The sequence below is a fragment of the Canis lupus genome, chromosome 1 (genome assembly GCF_048164855.1).
Source record: "Canis lupus baileyi chromosome 1, mCanLup2.hap1, whole genome shotgun sequence".
NCBI lineage: Eukaryota > Metazoa > Chordata > Mammalia > Carnivora > Canidae > Canis > Canis lupus.
This window is the reverse complement of record NC_132838.1, coordinates 19776634-19795902: the sequence shown is the minus strand read 5'-3', so window position 1 is coordinate 19795902 and position 19269 is coordinate 19776634. Positions and strand designations below refer to the sequence as shown.

At 34.1% G+C, this 19269-nt stretch overlaps 1 protein-coding gene across 6 annotated transcripts in view; it reads left to right on the top strand.

The window, feature by feature from the left end:
- WDR7 (WD repeat domain 7) overlaps positions 1-19269 on the top strand; it is a 353105-nt gene that overhangs the window by 105467 nt on the left and 228369 nt on the right. For 5 of the 6 annotated variants that reach the window (XM_072822427.1, XM_072822446.1, XM_072822438.1 and 2 more), the window contains 3 exons: positions 11857-11955; positions 14347-14465; positions 16333-16456. In XM_072822427.1, coding sequence (XP_072678528.1) covers positions 11857-11955; positions 14347-14465; positions 16333-16456 — 342 coding nt within the window. The remainder of the gene's footprint in view (positions 1-11856; positions 11956-14346; positions 14466-16332; positions 16457-19269) is intronic. The other variant, XM_072822456.1, reaches the window with a different exon arrangement.

Sequence of the window (19269 nt, the reverse complement as noted above, 5' to 3'; positions counted from 1 at the left end):
TTTTTTTTTCCCCTCCACACAATACCAGATTGGTCCAGCATGATTTATTAAAAAGATGAGTCATTCCCCACTGCTTTGCAGTGCTATCCTTGTCATAAATAAAATGTTCTTCTACGTGATCTGTTTCTGGGGCTGTTTGAGCCCATTGATTTGCTTGTGTTTCCATGTGCCTTAATTACTGTAGCTTAATGGTAAGACTTGGTATTCGGTAGATCAAGTCTTCCCACTTTATTCTTAAAAAAAATGTCATGGCTATTCTTGTTTCTTTGAATTTCTCAATCATCAGTTTAGAACCAGTTTCTCAATTGTTAGAAGAACCTATTGTGATTTCAACTGCAGTTTTATTGAATTTATAGGTGAGTTTGGGGAGAATTAATATCTTTGTGGCATTCATTCATTCAATATACTCAATGTATTCAACTCAGTATATTCCTTTATTTAGATCTTATTTAGCTGTTGTAACTCCTTTATAGTTTTCTGTTAAGATGCCTTATATACGTTTTATTTAGATTTTTTTCTTAGAGATTTAAAAAATATTCTTGTAACTGGTATTGGATTTTGTTTTCTGTGCCTCTGGCAAAGAAATGCAGATGATTTTTGTATGGTGACCTTTAGCAGTCATGCTAAAATTCACCCATTATTTGTAATACTTTATTTGTGGATTACTTTGACTATATGGACAATCATGTAGGCTACTTTTTATATTCCCAACATTTTCCCTTTGGAAAGGGAAAGCTTTCATAATTATTATATTTTCCTGTATGCTTTTTTGCAGATAATTTTTAAATTTTATTTAAATTCAGTTAATTAACATATAATGTATTATTGGTTTCAGAAGTAGAGGTCAGTGATTCATCAATCTTATATAATACTCAGTGCTCATTAAATCATGTGGCCTCCTTGATGTCCATCACCCAGTTATCCTATCCCCTCATCCCCCCACCTCCCTCCCCTCCAATGACCCTTGGTTTGTTTCCTATGATTAAAAGCCTCTTTGGGGGATCCCTGGGTGGTGCAGGGGTTTAGCGCCTGCCTTTGGCCCAGGGCGCGATCCTGGAGACCCGGGATCGAATCCCATGTCGGGCTCCTGGTGCATGGAGCCTGCTTCTCCCTCTGCCTATGTCTCTCCCCCCCCCGCCCGTGTGACTATCATAAATAAATAAAAATTAAAAAAAAAAAGCCTCTTTGGTTTGTCTCTCTCTCAGATTTCGTCTTTTTATTTTTTCCCTATCTTCCCCTATCATCCTCTGTTCTGCTTTTGAAATTCCATAGATGACTTAGATCATAAGATAATTGTCTTTCTCTGAATTTTAAGAAATTAACTCTCCATTATTCCTTTGCTAAATGTTTATTATCAAAGTCTGTTGAGTTTTAGCATGCTTTTTCTGCATCAAGATGATAATGTAATTTTTCCTTTTACTCTGTTGTGATGTATTATCACCTTATATGTTGTTGAATTTGGTTTAATATTTTTTATTCAGGAAAAAGTTTTCTCTTCTTCCTCTTCCTGTTCCTTTTTTTTTTTTTTTTTTGTCTTTTCCTTTGGCTCCATGCCTGACATGGAACCCAGTGCAGGGCTTGAGCTCATAACCCTGAGATCAAGAGTTAGATGCCTAACTGAACCACCCAAATGCCCTAGTTTTCCTTTCTTCTAATGTATAAAGTGTTAGGATTAAGGAATCTTTTCTCTTTTTCTGTTTCAGGTAGAATTTATACAAGATTGGCATTATTTCTTCCATAAATGTGCAGTGGAATTTGCTGGATTTAGATCTAGAGGTTTCTTTGTAGAAAGTTTTTAAATTATAGGTTTAATCTCTTTCACTGTCATCTGACACTTCAGTTTTTCTGTTTCTTCTTGTGTCAATTTCACTACATAGTACATATTTAGCAATTTTATTCTTTTAAATTTGTCATTTGAAAATATATTATCTTTTAAATTTATTTAATATCTGTATTGGTACCACCATTTTTATTCCTTATGTTAATCATTTGTGATTTGTGTCTTCTCTTTATATTTTCTTGATCAGTCTCATCAGTGACTTATGAATATTATTAGTTATTTTAATGAATCCTTTGTGGCTTTTTATCCTTTCTAGTGCATATTTTTTCCTATTTCACTGAAGTCTCCTCCTGTGTTTTTTTGGAGTTAATAAGCTATTTATTTTTAACTTTCTAAGATGGATGGTTGCTTGCCAGTTTTTAGCCCTTCTTCCTTTGGAGTATATGTCCAAAATATGTTATCTGTGAATAAAGACAGTTTTTCTTCTTTTCAGTCAGTTTCCATTTTATTTTTCTTACCTTATTGCACAGGTAAGGAGTTAGAGAATAATGTTGAATTGAAGAAGTTAGAGCAGACATCCTTGCTTCATTCTCAATCCATGGGATAAAGCATCCAGTCTTTATTTAAGTTTGATGTTAGCTGTAGGTTTTTCTTAGGAGATGGATGTTAAGAGAGTTCTCCTGTATTCCTAGTTTGCTGAGTTTTTTTTTTTTTTTTTTTTACTATGAATGGATGTTAGATTTCGTCAGATAATTTTTCTGTATCTGTTGAAATTAGTTGATGATTTTTCTCCTTTATTTTCTTAAGACAAAATACATGAACTTTTGAATTTTATTTTATTTTATTTTTTTGTGAACTTTTGAATTTTAAAACAATCTTGAGATCCTAGAGTAGACCACACTTCATCATGTTGAATTTATTCTTATAGATTGTTGAATGTAACTTGCTAAAATTTGTTAAGAGTTTATGTTTTGTTTATGAAGGATTTTGGTCTACAGTTTTCATATCTGTTAATGTTATTTGTTCAGTTTTGGTAACAGAATAATGCTGGTCTCACAGGAGTTAGGATGTTATCCTGTTTTTGTTTTTGTTTTTTGTTTTTTTTTAATATTTTCTGGAAAGGTTTGTGTAGAATTGATATTATTCCTTATTGATCTAATTCACTAGTGAAAGTATATGGGTATGGAATTTTCTTTATGGGAAGGGTTTTAACTACAAATTTAGATGTTTTAATAGATACAGGGTTATTTAGATGTTTTATTATTACATCTTGGGTGAATTTTGGAAGTTTGTGTCAAAGTTATTGGCAAAATTTAATATTCTCTTTTCTTTTAATATCATGTCTGTAGGATTTGAAATGGTATCCCTTCTCTCATTTCTGTTACTTAGTTTGTGATTTTTCTTTTCTCCTGAGTAGTCTGCCAATGATTGTGGATGTAATTATTCTTCCTTGCATTTTTATTAGTTTTTTTATTAAAGATTTTATTTATTCATGAGAGACAGAGAGAGAGAGAGAGAGAGGCAGAGACACAAGAAGGCTCCATGCAGGAAGCCTGATGTGGGATTCGATCCCAGATCTCCAGGATCATGCCCTAGGATGAAGGCAGCACTAAACTGCTGGGCCACGGGGGCTGCCCTTTTTATTAGTTTTTGCTTCATGTGTTATAAAATTCTCCTACTAGGTACATAAACCTTTAGAATTGTTATTTCTTACTGATTTTTAAAAATTTTTGTCATATGAAATGACTTCTTATATTTGATAATATCTTTTGCTTTGAAAATCTACTTTGTTGGGGCATCTGGGTAGCTCAGTGGTTGAGAATCTGCCTTTGGCTTGGGTCATAGTCCCAGGGTCCTGGGATCGAGTCTCACATCAGGCTTTTTATGGGGAGCCTGGTTCTCCCTCTGCCTGTGTCTGCCTCTCTCTCTCTGTGTGTCTCATGAATAAATAAATATTTTTTAGAAAAAAAATCTATTTTGTTTATAACAATATAGCCATTTCAGCATTTTTGGTTATTGTTATTAGCATGATATATATTTTCCTGTTTTCTTTTTACCCATTTTGGGTTTTATATTTTAAGTGTGTTTCTTATAGGTAATATGGCCTGCTTTTTTACTGTAGTATTTAAACCATTTACATTTAATGTGGTTGTTGACATGGTTAGGTTTGAATCTGTCAGTCTCCCAATATTCTCTTTTCCTCTCTTCTCTCTTTAGTGAACTCAAATTATACATATTTGCCACTTGAAGTTGTTTCATAGAACACTGGTGCTTTATTTTTGGAATTTTTTTCCCTCTCTGTGTTTTCATTAGGTAGTTTATGTTGCCATGTCTTCAAGTTCATTCATCTTTTCCTGGAAATATCCAATCTGCTATTAAGCCCAACCAGTGTATCTTTCATCTCACACATAATGATTTACATGTCTACAATTTTGATTTGGGTCTTTTTTATTTCCTCATTGTCTCTATGTAACTTTTTTCAATATATGAGTTACAGTTATAAAAGCTGTTTTAGGGGATCCCTGGATGGCTCAGTGGTTTAGTGCCTGCCTTTGGCCCAAGGCGTGGTCCCGGAGTCTCGGGATCAAGTCCCACATTGGGCTCCCTGCATGGAACCTGCTTCTCTCTCTGCCTATGTCTCTGCCTTTCTCTCTCTCTCTCTCTCTGTCTCTCATGAATAAATAACTAAAATCTTTTAAAAAACAAACTGTTTTAATACCCTTATTTGATAATTTTGACATCTGTCAGTTTGGGGTTGATTTTTAGTTGATTTCTTCCCCCTCATTATGGACTGTGCTTTCCTACTTCTTTGCATGCCTGGTGATCATTGTTAAATGGCAGATATTTGAATTTTACCTGGTTGGGTACTAAAGATCTGAAGATTTTTATATTATTGTAAATCTTTTTTTTTTTTTCTTTAAAGCTATATTCTGGATGCAGTTAAGATGCTTGGAAACAGTTTAATCTTTTTCTGGTCTTGCTTCTATGATTTGTTCGGTGAGTTTGGAGTCATGCTCTGTCTAAGGCTAATTTCCCATTACTGAGCCAGACCTTCCTGAGTACTCTGTCTAGTGTCCCATGAATTATGAATTTTCCAGTCTGGCTGGTGGGAGCAACACGGTCTCTGGCCCTTAATAGTTTCCTCACACACCTGAACTGATCAGTGCTCTGAATATTCAAGGGGAATGTCTGAAGAACTTTGATCTTTTTTCTGTCCTATGGATTCTTTCTGCTCTGCTTCCTAAAACTCTCAGCTCTGTCTTCTCAACTCAGGGAAACTGTGGGGGCTCTTCCTTAATCCCTCTTGCTGTATTTTGGTCTAGAAACTCCCACCAAACAATAAACTGGGGCAATCATATTGCTGTTTGTGTGCCAACTCCTGACTCTCAGTTCAGCATCATTTGATGTCCAGTGGCTTGAGACCATTGTTTTATGTGCTTAGATGGTAGTGGGCAAGTTGTTTTAGATGGGATTATGAATCTGTTTCGTGTTACTCCATCTTGGCCAGAAGTGGAAGTTCCTCTCTCTTTACTTTTAAAAAATGTTCTAAATATACTATTACTTCATAAATTAAAAATTCTTTATGTTGTATAGAGTTTTAGTATTTTTAGAGCCATTACTAAAGAGAGAAACAAACAGCTTCACAAGAGTAAGAGACTTGTTTAAAATATGGTTAGTTGTGGTGGTATGATTAGGCTACAACAGCACCTTTTAACTCTAGATCTGTGCTTTTTCTACAATAAGATGTATATATATCCTAAATCTGCTGAAAATACCTTCCAGCTTATATAATACAAAATCAGTGGCAGGGCATACTCTCCTCCATTTAGTTAGTTCAAAGTTTCATTTAAGATCAGTTCCTGGGATGCCTGGGTGGCTCAGCGGTTGAGCATCTGCCTTCAGCTCAGGGCATGATCCCAGGGTCCTGGGATCGAGTCCCGCATCAGCCTCCCTGCGTGGAGCCTGCTTCTCCCTCTGCCTGTGTCTCTACCTCTCTTTCTCTCTCTTTCTGTGTCTCTCATGAATAAATAAAATAAAATCTTAAAAAAAAAAAAGATCAGTTCTTGTTAGAGATATTATTTGTTGTCATCATCATTACCATCTTCATTATCATTCTGTATAGTTGATGTTTCTTCTCGGATTACATTTTTCTCCCTCTGTAATCTTAGCAGATAGAAGTGATCCACTTTAATTGGTGACATTGCCATGATGCACTGTGTACTTCACCACCATTATGATATTGAATATACTCACCTGGTCAAGTCTGAGGATGTTACAGTTAGAATGCTTTAACGTTGCTCCTCTCCTAAAACATCATGTTTTGAGAGCAGTGAAGAAGGCACTGAGGATTGAGTCTTTTCCAGTGCATTTATTTAAGGCAGTAGAGTTAGGAATTTTCATTTGAAATAGCACAGCTGCTTATCTTTTAAAGTAAGTAGAAGTTAGCAGTCTGTAGTGAGAGTTACGTGGTAAAATACTATAGGATGGCATCATGAAACCCACTTTGTATTTGAATATTGAAAATATGGAATAATTACCTCTTTAACAAATATTTGTTAAGCCTTTTTTCCCCTCTAAACAACTCTAGTTAGGAGGTTAGAAAGATTAGTCTGATGTATACTTTCTTGAGTAGTTTACTTATATCTAGCAGATAACTCATGAACATAAACAACTGGTTTAGGGTAAGAAATGGGTAAGAGAATGGACAAAAGCTCTGAGTTCTCTGATTACACTTCAGTGGTTAGGATATTATATTTTTGTCCTTCTGCTCTGACTTCTCTTATATTGGTTTCCTTGCCTTGTAAACATTTTCCTCTTATGCTTTCTTTTCCTGACTCCCACTGCAGTGCACATTGACTCACAATCCATTTTTCAAGCTGGACTGCAAACATGAATATGCTCCTTTTCGATAAACTGTCACTTATATGTTGGCTAATACTCGTTCAGCTGCAAAATAATCTATATGGAGTAAAGACTTTAGCTGGGGATTGGACCTTTCATAGACATTTGGGTCTAAGAATAAAGATAATATAGATAGTTCAGATAACATAATTTCTCATACACATTATCAGGGTATTTCATTGGAAAATAATTTCTTCACAAGAGCTTAATTTTGTCTAGCAGTGGGCTTGTTAATGCAGTGTTTGCCAATAATTAACATTTATGACAGTCATGTACTTTTTGATAGAGATAGTTTTTACTTATTAAATACATGATTGTGTACTTTATAAAACATCTCACTTGAGAAAGAGATCAGAAATATCAAACTGAGTTTTTGTTCATGGTTATACAGCCCTAAATCTGCCCATAGCTGTAGGCTTTTTTACATTCTGACATACCATACTTTTCTTGATCAATTCAGTAATGTTATGGCATAAGCCTTTGGTCTATGTCTTTAGTGTTCTCTTGACCCTATATCTATGTTAGTAGCATCTTTACTCAGTGGTAGGTTTGGAAACCAGTCTCAGCAATTTAAATATATAAGGTTATGTTACAGTATTTGCTATTTTATTTTTCAGAAATGGATTTAGAAGTAGGAGGTAGTCATTATTAAATTAAGAGTTTAATCAATTAACTAATCAGTAGTTTCTCACCATCCTTTTCCAGAGTCTATAGCAAGAAATATGGAGTACATATATCAGGTCAATGGATGGACCTCAAAACTCCTTAAAATTTTGTGTTTGAACTTTTATGCCTTTTAAAAAATTGGCTTATGACTTTGGTCTTTGGAAGCTCAAAGGGCAAGCATTTGTTCTATTCTGTTTTATTCACTGATTTAGCACAAGTTCTTAGAACAGTAGCTGATCTATAGAATACACTCAGTAAATATTTGGTTGAATGAATCTGTAGATACCTTCTTTTTATGCTTCTAGTGTTAATATGTCAGTAAGTAGGTGCTGAGACTATAAGGCTGACAAAACAGTTCTCTGCCTTCAAGGAGTTTATGTCTAGTGGAATAGATCCAGAGGAGTGCAGTTTATAATATTTTAATTAATTATTTGTTTTTCCTACCAGACTCAGTAACTGAAAGCAGCATCTTTGGTCTTTACTACGTTTTATATACTTAGCCCAACATCTGGCACATAGTAGGTGCTTATTGTTAATTAAATGAAATAAAAAATTGTAATAGCCTTCAAATGTCTAATTCAAGTTAGTATGTTATCACTTTATCTTTCACTATAATAAACTCTTCCCCCATGGTACTTGGTCTTGGCTCATTTATTTATTTTAGATGTTAGTAATGAAGGAGACCTTTTACAGAAGCAAGATTTAAAAATTTTTTAATTTTAATATTTGGATTCTAGCTAGAGTTATAGGCGAAGGTAAAATTCTCATTGCATCTCAACTTATTCCAATTCTGATCTGGAGGGTAAATAGATACTGTATTTTTCAAACATTATTAGCATTTTTGTATTTTGCCTTAATGTATGTCTATCAGAATGCCATCTTGGGCTGTTAATTCATTCTGCTTCACAGTAAGTCCTTATCCTTTCTATTTCCTGGAACCTTATTACTTCCCTATTGCCCTTCGACATTTTGTGCTCTTCCTTCATAGCATTTTAAGGATATCCTTTTTCCTTAGAATGTTTGATTAATGATTTATCCTAATGCTTAATGTTGACTTAAAAGATGACGAGAATGCTCATCTCCCCAAGACATGATAGTATAGACATAAAGTTTATAAAAAGGCAGACGTTGCTCTCTAAGATCTCTATACTGAATGGCAGACCTAGTGTGGAATGCCTCCTCTGTCTTCCCCTCTTGAAGCTTTGTGATTATCCTGTAATGCTTCAGATAAAATGATTCATTATTAAATAGTTTTATTTATTTACTAGTGTTAAGCTTTGGAAAAACTTCTTTAAGCGTTACATTTGGTTTTACAGAAAGTTTTCTAGATTTTCATTATTCCTTTCTGAAAAATGTATTGAAAAGGCTGTTTGTGTTCATGTACCAGGAGGCTAATGAGGTTTAGACCAATAACTTGCTACCTAAAGTACGTCCACTTTTTGTGCTTTATATATTTTTCATGTCAAAATGGCAGTAGGGAACAAAGGAGTTCAGAATCACATTTCAAATGAAGGCTGAAAGAGACCTATTAAAAAACTGAAAACCATGGATGTTGTAACATTGAATGCTAAATATATGCTATTAAGGGGGAGGCCAGAGAAGATATGTGCAGGTATATGTTGTCACACAGGTTCGTTTGTCTTTGTCTTTTCATGTGATAGTAAGTAGTTGAAGAGACTCTTAGCTGCAAAGTTTACTTTTCTAGGTTAAATAATAGAACTTGTGCCATGTTTGTCATCACTTGAAGCTATGCTGAGACTTTTGCCCTTATGTTTTACTAATCCTTAATAAGATAAGCCAATTGATAATTGACATTGCAGCTTTTCTGTTTTAAAAACCAAATGCTCACTTATGCTTTATGATGTAAATTTTTTAATATTCAGTGCTACGTGTGGCTTCTTTCAGGTTTATTGTCATTAAGTCTTGAGCTTTTTGATTTGGAAGTAGTACTTTTTAAATTTCTTTTGCTGATTTCTCTATATGTGGAAAGTTTTAAAAGCTCAATGAGAGTTTAATTTGAATATTCTCAGTTAATTATGAAAGTAGTTCTAGGGACGCCTGGGGGGCTCAGCGGTTTAGCGCCTGCCTTCGGCCCAGGGCGTGATCCTGGAGACCCGGGATCGACCTGGAGACCTGGGATCCAGTCCCACGTCAGGCTCCCTTGCATGGAGCCTGCTTCTCCCTCTGCCTGTGTCTCTGCCTCTCTCTTTGTCTCTCTCATGAATAAATAAATAAAATCTTTAAAAAAAAAAAAAAAAAGTAGTTCCAGATTCTCCCATCTCAGCTATGAGGTAGTCTGAATGAAGTATTTTTTGGTGGTGATGCCAAGATTTTTAAAGCATAGTAAATCTGATTCCTTGATCTTATAGTAGTCTTGATTTTTTTTCTCGCAGAACTTATTAAAGGAAAATGTAAAATTTTTTTTTAAGATTTTATTTATTCATGAGGTAGAGAGAGAGAGAGAGAGAGAGAGAGACAGGCAGAGAGAGAAGGAGGCTCCATGTAGGGAGCCTGATTCAGGACTCGATCCCGGGACTCCAGGATCACGCCCTGGGTTGAAGGCAGGCACCAAACTGCTGAGCCACCCAGGGATCCCTAAATAGCTTTTTTTCTTATTTAAACAGGACTCCAAAACAGAGACTGTTTATTTCTCTCATTAAAAATTAGTTTACATATTTTGAACATTATTCTATTAAGACCTATTACGCTTATTCTAGCAGTTCTTTTAGTAGCATTTCTAGTTTCTTTTGTGCTTGTGACTCACAGAAGATGGAGTTTAATCCCACTACTTACTTGACCTGTAGGGTAATGATTACTCAGTCCTGAACTTTTATTCATTTGTATTGAATTTCCTCACCTTTCACTCTACTGTTCTCTCATCGAAGAGTAAAATCAGATACAGGTACCACAGCCTTTTCGGTAATTTCAATAATAGTAATTTCTCCTTTTTTTTTTAAAGTGAAATTATAGAAAAGTTCCAGTTCTTGGAAACCACCAGAGGAACTTTATGAACAATTTTGTTGGCATGAAAGCTAAAACCTGAAAATTTACTCTGTGACATCCAGGCTTACCAACTTTTTTTGCATGAGGAAGTGAATATTTTATAGGCCATAATAATTGAATTTGTAATTAAAGATGATTTTTAAAATAAATTTATTTAGTGGAACTTAAAAATATTTGAGATTTCTTTCCAAGATTACAGTAGAATTCCTGTATCTTAGAAAATGTGCAGTTAAGAAAAGCTCTGTTTCTTTCATAAACATATTATTATAAAATCATTGTAATTTTATAAGGAACAAAAAACAGATCTGTGATAATAAAAGCAATTATAATTTCCCAGATGAGACTTTCATGTGTGCAAAGATGTGCTTCTTAGAGTTTATGGAGTTGGATTTTCTATTTTTTATTGCTGCTCATGTACTTCTTTTAGTTCTACTGTTTACTGCCTCACACGTGCCTGATTGACATTATGATGCATTCGTGTGGAAATTATGAAAAGTTGTTTTCATGCAGCTGTCCTGTAGTTACAAAGGAACTTCACTGCATGAAAAACAAACATATCATTCAGTGGACAATGCTTAATCTGTTCAGGAGCCCAAACCTATTGCTGTTCAATGACAGAAGAAAGGAGAGGGATTAATTTGAAGATGCTTGTGCATGACATATGGTAATTTCTCCATAGGAAGGAAGTGTCAAATGGTGACCTCTAAATCTTAACATTGACCTCCAGTTGTAGAATGTGTGTGCCATACGGTCTTTTTGGCTTTTCATATGATAATTTAAGCCGAAACATTTTCCTGGTAACGTAACTTTTTTGGGGGTGGGGTGGAGTTGTTGCATATATTTTATGAGGATTAGAACGTTCACAATAATTTTATAATATAAAACACTGGTATCATAAAAGTACTTTTTTAAAGTTCTAAGAAAGAAGCTATGTTAAGGTTCTTCTCACATAAGTTTAGTATATACTTTATAAGTTGACAGATTTTAAATTGTGTTTTTATAAAACAAGTATGGAAAATTGAAATGATCTCAGTGGATGTTGGTCTGAGATATTAAAAAATAATTTACACATAAGATTAGGAAATAAATTATTAGAAAAACGTAATTGGCAATATGAAGACCAATATAAAGTTTTTAGTATATGATACATTTTAAAAATTGAATTACATTTTGCTAATTCTGAATATGTCATTCTTTCCTTATAGCCTTCCTTGTTTTAGAACTGTTTTCTGTATTAATTGGTACATCGATAAATTAGATTATTAAATATATTTTGGTTTTAAGAGGAATTTGAACTACACGGTGATTGCTGTTCAGTAAAATTTATCATTTCTTTGCTGTAATCCTCAATGATCATGCCCTTTTGATTAAAACATCATTTTTCAGTTCTCCATTTACTATATTTTGCCAACTTTGTTTTTCATTCTTCACTAATACTGAGCTTTTTTTCAGAAGCTGCTGTACCTCAATTCTCTTCTCTTTATTTCTTCTGTTTTCTCTGCAAGTTCCTGCTCCTGTCATTTCCGCTCGGTCTGATGCTGATCACTCTGGCTCTGACTCTGCTTCTACTCCTGCTTTACATACCTGTTTCTTAGTAAATGAAGGTATTCTCTCTCAACTTTCTAACAACTCCCTTTCAATCTGTGCTTTATTCTGGTATGACATGTTCTTTTTATCCAATTTATACATTTATCTGCTTTGTTATATATGAGATCCTAAATTTTCCATTTTTAAACTTTTTCTGCTAATATCAATGATAAGGGCCAGTTATGAAAATGGAATGCTACTCCTAGCTGGTATAAACTGTTCCTTGTAATCTAGAATGTCATTAAAGAAGTGCAAAGAGGATACTCTTTGATGTGAAGTAGGTATTAAAAGGTGGATTGGTTTTCATAATGATATTTGCCATGTGATCTCTGGTGTTAGAACTAATGAATCTGTTTTATATGTATCATTACTCTGAGATTAGAGGGAGATGTGAGGGGTCCCTTGACATAATCATTTGAAAAGTCTTCAGAATGTTGATTAGCACCAGTGATTATAGAATGAGAGGAATTCACCTGTTTATTCTCCTTACTATTTCTGTTTTTGGAGGAGGCAAAAATCTATTTTTTCGGTTTTTAAGATGTAGTTAGGCTATCATATTATCCCTATGGAGTTACACTAGTTGAAAGTATTTTTGGAACTCTGAAAATGTGAATGGAATCCACAAATCTTTTTTCCCCAAGAGCCATTATATGATTATTTATTCTGCCTGGAAGCCTAACGTGAGCTCTGCATTATATCCACTGTCTTCATTGTGGGTTCCGTCTTCACCAGTATGTATAATATAAAAAAGGAAGAAATTTACAGAATCTAAAATGTAATCAGATTGATTTTGACTTTTCACTAAAAAGCAGTATTACCAGTCCATTCAAAAAGAAAGAATGGTACAGTATCTGTAAAGTACAGAAACCATGTTTGGAAAGAAAATGTGGGAGCACGAAAGTATAGCTCATTTTTTGTTTGGTTTCCCTGTCATAGACAGATACTAAGGTTAATATACTAAGACTGAACATTATAATTAGGGACAAATTTGTTAAGCTACTGTGAAAGATAGGAATTTGTTAGTTAAAAAAAGGCTGTTGACTTTGGCCCATGGTGAGAATCATCATCCTATTAAAATTCAGCTCATAAATACATTTCAAACTTTTAAGAGATGTTAAAGCACTTTAAGAAATTCCTAGGTTGTAATTTTCATTTATATATATATTTGTGTGTGTATAAGTATATATGTATATATATCCTCTATATAAGTATATATATCCTCTATTGAAAATAAATTGAAATCTAAAATGTGTTTGCTCATACCTTAATTATTTAATTATGTATTCTCATTTGATGAGAATTTCCTTACTGAAAGGATGAATCTTTAGATAGGTGGCTTGTCTTTCACTCATTCTCTCTTTTTTTTCTTTTGATCTCAGTAATTATTTTGAATTTTATGATAGGGTTTTTGTTGTTTTAGAAGATTGCAGTTTAGATTATTTCAGGACAGTGATTTGTTAAAATTCTGTGATCACAGATAACTTAATCTTGTATATAATAGTAGATAATTGGGATTTTTTTTTGCATTCATCCTGATTATTTGTCTTTAAGTGTTGTCCCCAGAAGGTAATGGTAGTTATTGTGGATTAATAGTGGCTTCATACATGATTTGGAAAGAGTGAGGCATTTATTATGCTTATATTTTTCTGACACCTTTAAAACAGGGTTGAAATAATTATTATCTGAATACAGTTACTTTTAGATATTGCAGTGGCTTGCAGTTTGTTTTCTTTACATAATCAAATTCCAAACTATGGATTAGAATTTTGGAAAAAAATAACTTTTATTCCCATAGATTTAAAGTTAATGGTACTGAAGATTTTGTAAATTTTGGATTATCTGGTTTTTATTTTATGAAATGTCTGCATGTATTTTTCCTCTCAAAGGTGATGTTATGTTACTTAGTTATGATTGCGATTAAATATCTGATTCATTTTGTAAGAAAAGAGATCAATAAGTATTAATGAAAGGCTCTGTGACAGACAAGGGAAGACCTGTCTGTTGACTGACAAAGATGGTCATACACAGATGGCCAGACCTGAAGTGACGGGAGCTTATCTTTGGATATCTGTGTGAATGCCCTTTTAACTGGTTTCAAGTCTATAACTCTAATGCATGTTTATTTCTGTGTTCTCATCCCTGAGTATGTTTTATTTTAGAGGGATTATTTAGAAATATGTTTTCCCTATAGACTTTGTATATACTTCATGTGAAAGTTTATTTAAGACTTTAAAAGAGTTCTTTATGAGTACCAGTTACATGATTTAGAGATGAAATACATCTGATAGAGTTATTTGTATAAAATATCTAATGGAAATCCTTTGGTTTTTAATATATTTAAAGAAAAATCTTTGAATTAGGAAATGCCAAAATGTTTAAAGTATTTGTAATATATTACATTTCAACAGGATGGAGTCAGTTAGCTGCTATGCATTGTGTTATGCTGCCAGACCTGCTGGGATTAGACAAATTTAGGCCTCCACTTCTAGAGATGCTGGCTCGGAGATGGCAAGATCGATGCTTGGAGGTAATATTAATGTGATATGGATAAAAAACAAAAACATGAAAGCAATAGGCAAGTGTAAATTTGAAACGAAATAGTTAATGTTTATCTAATTTTTTTCACCTGTTTGTATGTCATAGAAAATATGGATTCATGATTTTTTTTCACTTTATATACTGAACAGTAATGTTCCAGCTGCATATTTGCTTACTTTTTAATCTGGTGAGTATCTGACCCAAGGTTTCATATACTTATGGGACTATTTCTTTGAGTATTGGTTTCTGTATAGATTGTTCTATATAGATTAACATACATGCATGTTCACATACATACACCCACTTTCTCCAAAATAACACACTGAGGTATAATCACATCAATCAAATTCTAAGTGAATAGCCATTGTCCAATGGAAGATACTGTGTTATAATAAGAGAAAGTCTTTAGAATTCAAAGAGACTCGGGTTTAAATATCATTTCTGCCAATTATTAACTTTGTGACCCTGGGCAATTTACTTAACCTGTTTGAAGCTCATTTGTAAAGTGAGGATAATAATATATTCCTCATGGGATTGCTGTCAGGATCAAATCAGATAATGCAAGTAAAAGAGTACAGAGCCTGACACATGGTAGGAGCTCAATAAATGGTAGCTATTATTTTGTGTTAATGGACTTATGCTGTATTAGACGTTGCTTGGAGTATAATATCACCAGGGACTGGAAATGTTTTATAGATAGAGATTTCCTTTATTATGGCATTTGACCTGTCTAGCTATAGCAGTTTGTATTATTCAAGATTTTAAATTTATCAAATATAAATATTTCCCTCATCCCGTTTCCCTTCCCTCAACTATAAATGGAATTGTAGCATACTAAAATTTTCATGGTTTTGCATTGAATTGTATTTGAATTCACTTCAAAAGTCAGTTATAATTAAAAACAATTTTCATTCAAACTCATATCAGGCATTGCTTATCATATCCTTTTCAATGATAAAGAGTTAATAAATTGATAACACCACTTGACAATTAACTAACTTCTTTGACCCCATGCTTGTGGTAATTTGCTAAAATAAAATTCCACAAAAACTGCAAAATAAACATGTGCTGCATTGAAAGACAAACTGAAGTGATGTAACTTTGAAAACTGTTTTCTTTCTATAGAATTAATGCCATTACAGAGGAATGTATTTTGCCTATTTGTTTTCAAACAAATTGTTTAAATGTGTCTTAGGTATCGTGCAGATTTATACATAATGTTTGTGCAAATACCTATTTAGTATATAAAGAAATTCACTGGATAAGGTTTTTTCAGGCTAAAAGAGAAGACAAATATAACAGTTCTAACAGTGACTTCTAACAGTAACAATTATATGGAAATTTTATTTTTATTTATTTTTAAGATTTTATTTATTCATGAGAGAGAGGCAGAGGCAGAGGCACAGGTGAGGGAGAAGCAGGCTCCATGGGGGGAGCCTGATGTGGGACTCCATCCTGGGACTCTGGGATCACACCCTGAGCCAAAGGCAGACGCTCAACTGCTGAGCCACCCAGGCGTCCCATATGTGAAAATTTTAAAGTGAAAATTAAAGTGCAAGAATATTAAAAGCTTTGGAAAATAAAGTTTTAAACCCAACACTGCATAAATCTACAAACATAATTTTGTCTGTTAGTGTTAAAATTTTCAGTGCAATCATTCATTAAATGTCTTTGATTTTGCTCACAGCCGGTTTATTCGGTACTTAATTCATTACTTGGTTTGTAGTGTTTCTCCTGTAAATAAATGTGGCTTGTATATTTTCTAATTTTATTTTATGATGAACTTTCTAGTTTTTAAACACCTCACCAACTGATCTGCTTTCTGTTTTTTTGGTTTGGATCCGTTTCTTTCTCAGGTCAGGGAAGCTGCACAGGCCCTGCTTCTAGCTGAATTGAGAAGAATTGAGCAGGCTGGGAGGAAAGAAGCCATCGATGCCTGGGCCCCTTATTTACCACAGTATATGGACCACGTCATATCACGTAAGTGTTCTCTACAGAGCTTTCCATGCTTACATACAAAAGTTTTAAAACTCCCAGATATGCTTGCTACTACCTCTCAACAAAAGTGAGTCACTTGAAGTGAAGATAAAGGATGCCTGGGTGGCTCATTCATTTAAGTGTCTGCCTTTGACTCAGGTCATGATCTCAGGGTTCTGGGATAGAGCCCTTACTGGGGCTCCCTGCTCAGTGGGGAGTCTGCTTCTCCCTCTCCTGCTGCCCCTGCCCTCACTTGTCTCATGCTCTGTCAAGTAAATAAAATCTTAAAAAAAAAAAAAAAAAAATTAAAGTGAAAATAAGGGAATCCTTGAATTCTTTGCATTCATTTTCCAAATCTATGTGGTTTGGAATTTGGTTTAAAAATATATATCTAGGGCAGCCCTGGTGGCTCAGCGGTTTAGTGCCACCTTCAGCCCGGGGGGGTGATCCTGGAGACCTGGGAACGAGTCCCATGTCAGGTTCCCTGCATGGAGCCTGCTTCTCCCTCTGCCTGTGTCTCTGCCTCTCTGTCCTTCTGTGTGTCTTGTGAATAAATACATAAATAATAATCTTAAAGAAAATAAAAAATAAAAAAATATATCTAAATACTCTGATGGACTGACCCCTTATAAAATTAATCCTCAATAAGAAAATCTTACCATGTTTAACAGTAGCATTTGTCTTTTTGGCATGATTATGCTTGTGGATGCCAACTTGTAGACCGTGATCTGATGATGGGCAAGTGTAGTATAAAGCAGATAATTTCCATGTTGAAGTTGGAATTCTGGATCCTTAAGTGGTAAATATTGGGTAGAGTTAGAACAATGTACTATTGGAAAAGAAAATTAGCAAGGTTTTGATGGACAGATCTTTCAAAAGAATATAATTTGAATGGATTGGGAAAGGCTTGAGAAAATTTGTTGAAGTGCTTGAGGCTTTTTTGCAGAATCAAACCTTAGTGATCCTGCTGCTAGGTTAGATGGTCATTAAAAAAAAGTTGTATTATGCTATTGTAGTTTTTTCTTTTTAGAAAAATATACTTCATCCCAATTCGTTTGATTATTCTTCTAACAAAGAATTCAGAATTAAAGTTTTAAACTGTTTTATTGAGTATATGGTAAAATCAATTTTACTTTTTAAGTTAAATTCTCAATGAAACTTAAAACTTTTTACTATTGAAAATTTGGTCTAGATTTTAGATGGATTCATTTTATTTTATTTTTTTAAAGATTTATTTATTTGTTTATTTATTTATTCAGAGAGAGAGAGAGAGAGAGAGAGAGAGAGGCAGAGACACAGGCAGAGGAAGAAGCAGGCTCCATGCAGGGAGCCCGACATGGGACTTGATCCCAGGTCTCCAGGATCACACCCCAGGCTGCAGGCGGCGCTAAACCGCTGCGCCACCGGGCTGCCCTAGATGGATTCGTTTTAAATGATTTTTGCCAATAGCAAATTCTTGGTAAGAAGATACTATACATGTCAAGACAATACATGATTATACAATAAGGATATGAAAACAAGATTCAGAAAGGACTATAATTGTTATACCTGGTAGCAGTCTCCCAAGTGTTTGTCATTGGTGACTCTAGTGGTTGTTTATAGGTGTATATGACCTTGGACACTCAATGTTTCTCAGCTTCACTTTATCACAGATGAAATAAATATGGTAGACTGTAGGGTTATTCTGACTTTGGAATAAGGTAATTTTTGGTAAGCACATGGAACAATGCCTAGGCTGTGGTAAGCACTTTATGTTAAATACATTCATAATCTGTAAAAATGCAAATATGGGTTTTACATATAACCATAGCATCACACATTAACAACTCTAATTAAAATTCTTTAGTCTGTGTAGGTTACAGAATTTCCTGAGATAATACTGATTTTTATTTGCTTACTGGGAGTTTTTCCATTTTAATAAAAGGAAATTTAAAAACCAGAGTCTTTAAACATGGACTCTGAAAGGTATTAGGCTTAAAGTTCTTAAATGTGCATAGGTTTTAATATCTTCTACAATGTAAAAAAAATGCTTGAAGGCATAAGACTAGGATGAAGAAAGCTTTGCTTTTGAGTATTTGAAGAACTTTGAACAGTGCTATTTGTTTAGTCACTTGTGGCTCTTAGCTTCATCATATTCTGAAAAACAGAATTAGCTCATCAGTTCATCATAACCTTATTGAATACAGGATACTCTCAATTTAAGGACAAACTATGAGTAAAATATTGCAGACTAGATTGAAGGTGAAACAATAGCAAATCATTAGAGATCCTTTTGAAAGGACAACACTGCTATGAAAGTATAAGAAACTGTTTCAGGACACTGTTACTTAAAATGGACCACAGTGGGAAAGTGGACTGAAGTAGAATAAGTAGCTGGGAAGTTACTACAGAGGGGATGTAGGACCCAGGCCTGAATGTAGATAGAGTGGAATGAAAGGTATTTCTCAGGCTTGATTATAGATTACATGTAAAAGCTTTAGGAAAACACCAAAGATGTGTACAGCATTGTATTCTTGACAGTTTGGAAAGAAAGGAATCATCAGCAATGGTGGTGAATGCCGTTTTATTTGATTTCTTCCTGGAAAGAAGGGAATGAGTTAGCTACAAGTTAAAGGTGTAATGTGGTCTCAGATTACTCCCTGAAGCAATGATGAAAATGTATATGTTGCTAGATGAGAGGTCTATTAGAGGGCCCAGAGAGGATACAGTATAAGTAAAATAATGACAATACCTACCATTAATTGAACACTCTCTCTGTCAGGCTTTTGCTAAGTGCCTGGTCTGTGTTATTTCATTAAGCCACTGCAATAAGCCTG